This window comes from Glycine max, chromosome 5 (assembly GCF_000004515.6).
Source record: "Glycine max cultivar Williams 82 chromosome 5, Glycine_max_v4.0, whole genome shotgun sequence".
In the NCBI taxonomy this organism is placed as follows: Eukaryota; Viridiplantae; Streptophyta; class Magnoliopsida; order Fabales; family Fabaceae; genus Glycine; species Glycine max.
In genome coordinates, this window is record NC_038241.2 from 1010770 (window position 1) to 1020668 (window position 9899).

Below are 9899 nucleotides of genomic sequence, written 5' to 3' on the forward strand. Positions count from 1 at the left end.
AGTTAACTAATCTACTATTAGCTATAACCTCTTCCACTTTCAACTAGTTAATCTTCTATCATTGTTAAGCTACCTACTACAACCTAACTTATCCACTATCCGTTAGTTATTACCAAACAGATCAGTTAAAAAATCTAAATATTTTAATAATGTACCAGTCTATCATTAAATGATAATATGAGAATTATCTGTGCATCAAAGTTATTGTATATTTGAATTGCTTAGTTTTTAATTAGGAAACAGTTTTTTTTTCGGATAAAAAATCAATAGAATTGTAATTATAAATACAAAATGAGAAGCTACGTACACAAAAGAACTTAAATTTATACCTTAAGAATGTGATAATGATTAAATGATGTCACTGCCATTGTCTAGCTAGCTTGACTAGATAGATTGGCTATATATTGAGAAAGAGAGTTGAGAGAGATAGGAGAGGAACAGGATAAGTTGTAATGTTAATTTTGTGGTGTTTAATTTATGGTGGCCTCTGTGCACGTTACCTTTGCAAAGTTGTAATGTTAATTGAAATTAATTTTAGTTCATCCTATGCTAATAGCCACCAACCACAAGTTTTAAAACCAGAGCCCTACTACCAGCATCATGTCATTACACTCGGAAGAGGGGGAGGAAAGGTGTACTTATTTATATAAAGGACAAATGCTAAAGGCATTGATCTTTTAAACTTTTTGTCCTGATTAATTTATTGGTAAAGTTTGTGTAATGATATACACCAAGCAAACGAACAAGGCAACATGCATATATGTGAAATCGCTCTCGGTATAAGATAGGTGGTTATCCATATCATAGTTGCAATCATTCCGGTACATGTCGTGCTTTGAATTACATATGAAGTTAAAGAAAGCCTTGCTTTGCATTGATTACCTCAACTTGTTGGCCTTTCTTTATGCTCATCATTTCTCTCTTTAACAAAAGAGATAGAATGCAACAAAAGAAAGAGTACTTGTGGGACAGGGCAAATTGTTGATCTAGTACAATCTACAATTTTATATTTAGGGGTCTATGAGTTGAGGCTGTTGAGCGATATGTATTGGGTATCAAATGTTCTCTCAACTTACCAAAGAGCCAACATTTAGAACCAAAAATGTTATATGAACATGTAATGTGATATTTGACACCTAAAAAAAGAAAAAAAAATAGAAAAAAATATAAGTATGATACGATTCATGATGTCATAAAAAAATATCAAAAAATAAAAAGTGTTGAAAAAATATTTAAATTAATGAAGTGTTTGTTTACTTTGACCTTTTAGAACTTACATTTCATATAGGTTACAAGCACCCTCAACTAACAGCTAAAATTGACCGTTGAGTTGAATAAAGCAGAGCTACGGACTATGAACACAAAGGAACCATATAACTGAACGAGCCAAATTAAAGGGTATTCATAAATTAGTACAATTAACGTATATGGCAAAAACGGAATATATATATATATATATATATATGTTTCTCGACTCAAGGGCATTCATAAATTTCAATTGGCTGTAAGTGGACCATTTTTTGGAGTCGCGCTGGATCCTTTTTTCACCCACGTTGATGCTAATAAAACCAATTTTAAAATGACACTTTTTTTTGTTGTTGTTTATTTCATTATATCTATTCTATATTATTAATCAATTAAATATTTCTTTTTTGCTATACACAAATTTTAGATGATTTTTTCCTTTATCAATTTTTTTAAAACTTTTGTTACTCTTCCTCTTCTAATAACTACTCAGTACTCTTATATTATTCGTTAACTTTTCTACTCACCACTCTTATATTGTTAGTTAATTTTTCTTAACTTCTAATTTTTTTTATTTAAAATATGCAAAGAAACACAAAATATCTCTCTCCCCTAATACAAAATAACGTGCGTGTATAACATTCGTTACTCATAGAAGCAACAAAATAAGTTGCTTATACTTTTATGAGTAATGCTATACTTATAAATTTTCCTATTATTTTATAAAGAAAATATTATATAAAAAATAAATATATTAAATATCTTAAAATAAAAACAATATTTAGCATACAAAAGAAATTAAAAAAAGAATGTTATATAACATTATTCATTTTTTATTTTAGACAAGAATTCGTCTTAAAAAAAATAAGTTTATATGTGTTTCCGCTGATGTCCATATAATATATGGAACTATTTCATGGATGAACGTGCTCTAAATTCTAATGCTATTGCCAGTGACTGTGTGTGAAGCTTCCCTTCCACTAGCAGCAACATAGCCCACGATATTTCTTGCACATAAAAAATAGTCCCGTTTAATAACCATTTATTGAGAGTTGCTAGGTGCACCAGTTTTATTTGTGCACCTAGTATTTTTTGTTAATTCTAAATTATTTTACGTTAAAGGTATGTGAGTTTATGGTTGATCTATATGATTTGTACGGATGAACTTGATTCGTATGAGTCATACGAATCATGTTAATCCGTATTATTGATCCGTATGACTCATACGGATCAAGTTCATCCGTATGACTCATAAGGATCAACTTGAATGAAGGACATTTTCATCTATTTACTTAAAATGTTGGGTACACCAGAAATAATGCTGTGCACCTATCATCACCCCATTTATTCTTTACAACAAACGGGCTATAGGCCCAGTCAACCGAGCATTCTTAGGGTTAAAACTTCTTGCACCTCCATTATTGCTTCCTGCTGCGCCTCATTGCATTTCTTTATTACTGCTTCCTGCAAGGAACAGTGGAGTGGAGGTGCAGGAAGCAACATTCCATTCTTAGTAGGCAATGATATATACACAGTCTATCTTCTACCGGAAAAATACACAGTCTTGAAATGATACCAATGGTCTTCAGTTAATAATTAAGATCTTCATCTATCAGAACGACAAATTGCGCCATAAGTTCAGCATGGACATTGTTAGTGTAACACTTTAAGTTTGCTTTTAAGATGTTAATATAAACATGCTTTGTTTTTGTTTTTGGTATGACGAAAGTAAAAGACAGAAAAAAAAAAACACAGACATGTTTTTCTTACTTCGAGATAAACATGCTTTAAGTGTATGTTGATCAAATTTTTTTATTTTATCAACAATTATTTTTTAAAAGACTCTTTCAAAAATTAGTAAAAATAACAATTATTTTTCTAAATAAAGTAATTAATCTCGCATTTAAAAAGCAAAACTATTTACACTATTAATTATTTATTTTTAATTCTAGCTAATTATAACTTTCAAAATATATTTAATCGATTATCAAAAAAATTATTTAATCAAATAAGGCACTATTTTAGTCAAGCCATAACTAATCGGATTATCATTTGTAAGATCATATTCATTTTAATTAATGATAATTTTAAAAATTAAATTTAAATACATTTTTAAAATCCTTGTAATTTAAATTCCTTTTTTCCTTAAAATTATATTTATTTTATTTTTTTCGTTTAAGTAATTAAAATAATAGTTTTTTTACTATTCAAAATTATGTTAACGGTCTTAAAGATAAAAACAAAACAAATATAATTTTAAGTACTAAAACTAAAAAAGCAAATTTACAAAGATAAAAAATGAAAAAATATTAAATTACAAAGACTAAAAATTAATATAAATGTGAATAAAAAAGTAGATGCATGTAACATTTTATATATATTTAATAGGATAAATAGTCACTTTTGTCTCGAATATGTAATTCGCAGACAAATATATTCCTGAGGATGAAAATACAAAATTTAATCTCAAAAAATATAAAAAGTGCGACAAATATATCTGGTCGTTAACTCCATCGTCACTGTTAATAAAATAGTTTACGTGACACATAGAGACAAATTTGTCACTGAAATGATTGTCAACATGGTTATCTCTAATTAGTAGCATAGGGACATATTTGTCATATAATATTTTTTTGACTTTTCGTCAGACAAATGCGTCCTTGAAAGATGAGAATACAAAATTTAGTCCCAAAAAGAGTAAAAAGTGCTAAGATATATATAAATGTTAATAGTAGATTATGACTAATTATTATAATTTTAAAAAAAAATTATAATGATTGTGACAATTTTTTTTAACAAACTCCTAAATTAAATTGAGTCTAACAAAAAAAGAATATTTGTTTTATAAACTATAAATAATTTTTTTACACTCATGTTTGATGAAAGGTTCAAGTAAAAAAAATCTTTATTGTAAAGTATTATAGTTAAATTATATCCATGAATAATTTTAGAAAAAATTACAATTGCAATGATACTTTTAATTTGTAAAAAACACTCACCTCCATTGGAATGATTTTTTTAAGGTTATGATTTTTTAAATGACCATTTAATAAAAAAATAATTGTATATGATTTTAAAAAAATTAAAAATCAACAAACTTTTATTATGATTTATAATTTGATGTTATTGCATATACTAATAGACATTCATATTTTATTATAAAAAATTTATTAAAAAAACAATTAAATAAATAGTGTTTGATTAAACATAAACAATGATTTTTTTATCGTTTCACAGCAAAAAAAAAAAAATCTTTTTTTCCTGTATTGACAGCATTTATTCAATAGTTAACAATCAAACGATTGTTTTTTTTTTTTTTTGTAGTTGAAGAAAAGTAAGAAGAATTCGTTAATAAAAATTCACTTACATTGGTAATATTTTATGCATGTTTCAACCATTAATGAAACTTAAAAATTATATAACAGAAAGAGACATTTAGCTCTCCCAAAATTTTGTCCTAATTATTATAAATTTTTCAAAATTATAATAATTAGTCACAATCTATTATTAACATTCGGATATATTTGTCACACATTTTACACTTTCAGAAACTAAATTTTATATTTTTAATTTTCAGGGACGCATTTATCAACAAATTACATAAAGTAAAAGTGACTATTTAAGCTATTTAATATTTTACATGACTTATATATTATCTTACATGTTGACTACATAGTACATACCATTACACATTTAATTTTTTTAATGTAATTATATATTTATGAAATAAAAAAATAATTTAATTTTTTTTCCATCATGAAATTAAAATATTATTAATTTTGTTAATAATTAATTTTTACTGAAAAATTTGACTATCCATATTTAATGAAATGTTTCCTTTCAAGTATATTTTTTTTACTCATAAAACTTAAATCGAAGAATTTACTTGAAAAAAGAGTTCAGACCAATGGAACCAACAATGTTAACAATGTTAAGCTAACATAATCCGCGATTTACACTCTCATTGTTTAAATTTAAAAAAATACTGTGTGGGAAGTCTTTATTTACTAGTAAGTATGGTTTCTTAAGACATTTAAAGGCATTAGACAATTAATTAATTAATTAAATATTAGAAATAGAATTTTAGCGAAGTAGAAAGAAAGTTGGGGGTTGACAGAGAAAGGAAAGGATTAGGGGATAGTGGCAAGCGAGGAAGGAAGTGAAGTTTCAAGGTTGACGCAAAGAATTGAATTGAAGTGATAAGTATTATATAGCATGCAAAGAAAATGGTAAGGTAAGGTAAGATCGATAGCAGAAAAGGAAAAAATGACGATGGACGATGATAGCTCCATATATGTAGGGGGTCTTCCCTACGACGCCACCGAAGAAACCATTCGCACCGTCTTCAATTTGTATGGCGCTATCCTTGATGTTAAGGTCCACTTTTCTAACTCTATCTCTTTTAGGGTTTTAACCAACTTAGTGTTTCGCCACTTTGTTTATCTAATTCCTTTCACAAATAATCGATTCAACTCATTGGGTTTCCGTTTTAATTGCCATGTTTTTTTTTTTCAGATAATCAACGACCCACGCACCAGGGGCAAGTGCTATTGTTTTGTTACTTTCACAAATCCTAGGTCTGCAATTGATGCCATCAACGACATGAATGGCAGAGTATGTAATTTAATTATTTATCTTCTTTTACATGTTTTAGGGTCGTTAATATTTGGTTATGAATAGTCATTGTTGTGCTTAGCTTATGAATTTTGCGTATTTGGCACTGTGTTGTTCTGAATTAGACCATTGACGGCCGTGTGGTTAAAGTTAACGGGGTGAGGACTCGTGGGGGCAGGTCAAATTTTGGCAGAGAACGTTATTACTATCATAATGATGAGAGGAATGGAGATTGGGATCGCAGTAGGGATCGAGACCGAGATTATGATCATGATAGTAATGATAGGGATGGATATAGGAATCGGAGCAGTGATTGGGGTCGAGACCGTGACAGGTCTCGAGATCGTGATCAGGACAGGGATAGAAGGTTTGAGCATATGCATGATTATGATCAAGCCAGAGAAGCTATGCTAGAAAATGACTGGATCCGAGAGGATGATAGAGTTGAAAATGAACAAGAACATAGCAGGGGACATGGTGGAGATGTTGATAGAGATCACAACATAGATTTGAATGTAGACAGGAAAATGGATAGGACCAGTGATCCTGATAGAAGTTTTGGTGAGGATAGAAAAGATCAGTCAAGGAGAAACAATGAGTAAGATCTCCATCCATTTTCGTTGACATATGTTGATTTCCAACTATTCTTCTTTAGTTGACTTATGGTGCATGCATCTTCTGCTGGACTTATTGGTGTTCTTCCTGCAGCTTGAATGTTACAAATCAACATATCATGGATCTTTCATCAGATTCAGCTGGTACTCACAATGAGCAGGTAATGTGAATGTGTTTGTGGATTTCCGAATTTTCTTGTTCAGATAGCATAACAGCATAAAATAAATTGAATTTGATTGTGTTGCACTTTTTTTTGTTTTAATTCTTTGTGTGGACTTCAGTTAGAAGCTCAATTAGAGAGGTCAACTCAACAGCTTGATCAACTAAAAAAGGAGGTTTGTAATCTCTTTAGAGCTAACATGATTCACATGAAAGAATGATGAAGTTTTTCAAATGATCAAGTCTACACTAGTATGCAGCTTTATGATACATTGACAAATGTTTGGTTCTGAACAATTGCATTTTCTGGAGGTGCATACTAATGCATGCAAAGACTTCCCAGAATTCCAATATTTACTAGTTACTACATGCTGAATTGGGATATCATTTTAAAAACCTTTCAATTCTAACTAACAAGTCCTGTAGCCCTTTATATGTTATTTTTACCTCTGCTATGTGTTGATGATGCTGGAAAGTGGAATTTCTTGACTTGTCAGGTTTCTCAGATGGAAGAGGGATTGGAAGAGAAAAGACTCCATGTTAAGGAATTACAAAAGCAATCTAAGGTACCTTCTCTCTTATTTTCCATGCATCACATTTGGAACTTGTTTACTATACTTTATTGCTTGTCCTTACGCTGAAGTCTGAACAAAAAATATGTATTATGTTCTGACCTGGAAGATATTTACTGCAGAAACTGGAGGATGCAGTGATCAATGCAAAGAAAAACTCTTCATATCGTCAGATGCAGTTGATGAAGGTCAGTCATACATTAGATACTTGCAGTCTCTATACGAATATCAAATTCATGAATGATATTGCTAACATTGGGTTTGGGAAATTGATGTTCAGCTGCATAAAGGTTTTCTGCAAGTGAAAGATTGCACAGAAAAACTAAAAACTAGTGAAAAAGAACTTCAGGTTTGTTTCTTAACACCACATAATTCTGATTTATATACGAATTTGCAAAGTATGTCCTGTGTTTTTTAATAAATGAATACATTATACATTGTGATCTTGGATACTATTATTTTCAAGTTCATATGATTTTGTGCATTCTGTTTCTGTGTAATTAATTTTATTTAGACATATGTGGCAAATGCGCTCCCTTTATAAAATGTTTGTTAAAATTGTTGTGCTTGCTTGAATATTTTCTGTCAACGACTCAACATTATATAGTGCAATTGTATAAAAGATATATCTTAATATTTTTTTTTCTGTTGTTTGATTTTGTTTTTGCTCCCTTTTTTTTTTATAATTTTTATTTTTTCCATGGAGATATCTTTAAAATTAAATATGGTATTTCTCTTTTTGGGTCTATTTCTTTTCTTTTTTTTAAATTGTTACATTGGGGGATAAAGACATGCAGTTTATTTTTGAATAAGGAGTTTTAGTAAAGAAAGTTATAGAATTATAAATGTAGAGGATAAGATATCCTAGGAAAGGTGGGGGGAGGAACAAGAAACATGTCGCCATTAATTAAGCTTCATAACTGGACCCAAAGTCAAGGAATATGTTTTTAGTCTCTGTGGATATAGCTAAATTTGATTTTAGACCTCCATTTTTTTTTGTTAGTTTTGATTGTCATCAATTTTAAAATTTTGAAACCAGTCCCTTTCACTACTCGGTGATCATATGATATGACATGCATCTATACTTCCCATCTCATAATGGTTGTTTACGTGACATGTATAGATGCATGTTACATCATCACTAAATAATAACAGAGATCATTTTTTTTTTAAAAATGAAATAAAGTTTGAGGACTAAAACCAACAATTATTTTAGGACTAAAATCAAGCTTAACAGTAGTTACAAGGATTAAAAATATATTTAAGTCCAAAACAAAACTATTTTATGCCATAAATTACAGTGGTAAAATAATGGAGAAATTAAAATTCATGTGTAAGTTGTAAAGAAAAATGCAGTAGCAACTTTCAGGAAATGAATTCCTTATTATCAAGAAAATGGCTGAAATAGGTCTCTGTTGAGAATTGAAAGATCTCTGATGTTTGCTCATCATTATTGATTTGAAATTATGAATATGGTCTGATGTGGTGTTGCCTTAAATTTAGCGAGCTCAGTTGTTCCTATAACTCCAGTTGCTTTCTTGCCTTTCTTCTCAATCCCCACATGTCCCAAATGGTTGTGACGAAATTATGCAGGTAGCATGACTAAGTATTTTCTTTTGCGGCTTGCAGGCTCTAATTGATACAGCAATGTCAGAGATTGACTGTGATGGATTAAAGGATGGACAACTAACAAATGGAAGTCTTGATGGTAGATTGTAATATATCTTTCGGAGGTTCAGATTGTGTCATTGATGCTTAAAATGTGTTTAGCACAGAATACCCTAATGTTATATGGAGAAGAAAAAAAGGCTGGATAATTATTCTCTTTTATTATTCCGCTCCAGTCTCTACTAAATAACATTAATAGAGTTTTGTTTATACTTTTAAGTTGTTGGTAAACTTGGTCATTGTAACTTCCTTTGTTATAAATTTTCACTAGAGAAAACCAGCTGACTTCTTGAACTCCACTCGATTGAATTGCATGACCTGATGCTTCTTATCCAAAAAGCTTGGCTTTTGGCATGAAAAACTGCTAGTTGGTATAGCACTTGCTACTTGCCAAATGTTTATTGCCATCTGTGCATGTGCTTCGCTGCTTGGTCAGAGGGAATTTGGGGGCTCTAATTGGTTCTGATGCATGGCACAGTATATAGAGTGAAGAATGTTTTTTGGTATAATGGCAAATGGCGATACTAAAGTTTGGACTTCTATCATCCTGTAAACTACCGTGTAACCAATATGGATTTTTATTTTAAGAACTGAAGAACCCTTTGTATGAAATAATTTGCGTGATTTGGGTTAATTATAGGCCGGTCCTGTCTAATTTGGTGGTTTTATGGGACAAAATTATTCCACAACTTGTTGCTTAAAATTTGAATTTCAATACATTACACAGTACAAAATAGATTTAGTGGGTAACATGGACATGGTATGATAGGAAATAAATTGGGTCAGTTTGTTGAAATAAGTATTTATTTAATAAAATAATCAATTTTTTTTAGTATGTTTCTCTAAATTGTTTCTGTTTAAAAATAAATAAATTTTTATTTATTTTAAGTAAATTTTATTTGTTTCTTTAAAAAAACACTTATAAAAAAATATTTATTTTTAAAATTACTTTTTTAAATTTAAATAAACTTATCCTGTATATTACCCAAGAATGATTAGTAGCGGTGGGAAGTCGACACTCTAAGC

At 29.6% G+C, this 9899-nt stretch overlaps 1 protein-coding gene across 2 annotated transcripts; it reads left to right on the top strand.

Annotated features, from left to right (window-relative positions):
- Positions 1 to 5306: 5306 nt before the first annotated feature.
- Positions 5307 to 9150, top strand: LOC100816804 (probable splicing factor, arginine/serine-rich 6). 2 transcript variants are annotated; one of them, XM_006579679.4, is made up of 9 exons: positions 5307 to 5622; positions 5761 to 5859; positions 5985 to 6457; positions 6568 to 6634; positions 6756 to 6809; positions 7131 to 7199; positions 7328 to 7393; positions 7486 to 7554; positions 8835 to 9150. In XM_006579679.4, exons 1-9 carry the CDS (start codon positions 5512 to 5514, stop codon positions 8922 to 8924), a joined length of 1098 nt encoding a protein of 365 aa, XP_006579742.1. In that variant the 5' UTR covers positions 5307 to 5511; the 3' UTR covers positions 8925 to 9150. The 2 variants fall into 2 exon arrangements, with proteins under 2 accessions (XP_006579742.1, XP_025984403.1); XM_026128618.2 differs by lacking the exon at positions 6756 to 6809 and having other exon boundaries at positions 5315 to 5622.
- The last annotated feature ends 749 nt before the right edge of the window (positions 9151 to 9899 follow it).

Excerpts from the sequence above, each read along its gene's own strand:
- LOC100816804 (XM_006579679.4), top strand. The coding sequence starts at position 5,512 with ATGACGATGGACGATGATAGCTCCATATATGTAGGGGGTCTTCCCTAC. Across the intron at positions 6,458-6,567 it reads CAGTCAAGGAGAAACAATGA|CTTGAATGTTACAAATCAAC; the intron begins GTAAGATCTCCA and ends TTCTTCCTGCAG. Across the intron at positions 7,200-7,327 it reads AATTACAAAAGCAATCTAAG|AAACTGGAGGATGCAGTGAT; the intron begins GTACCTTCTCTC and ends TATTTACTGCAG.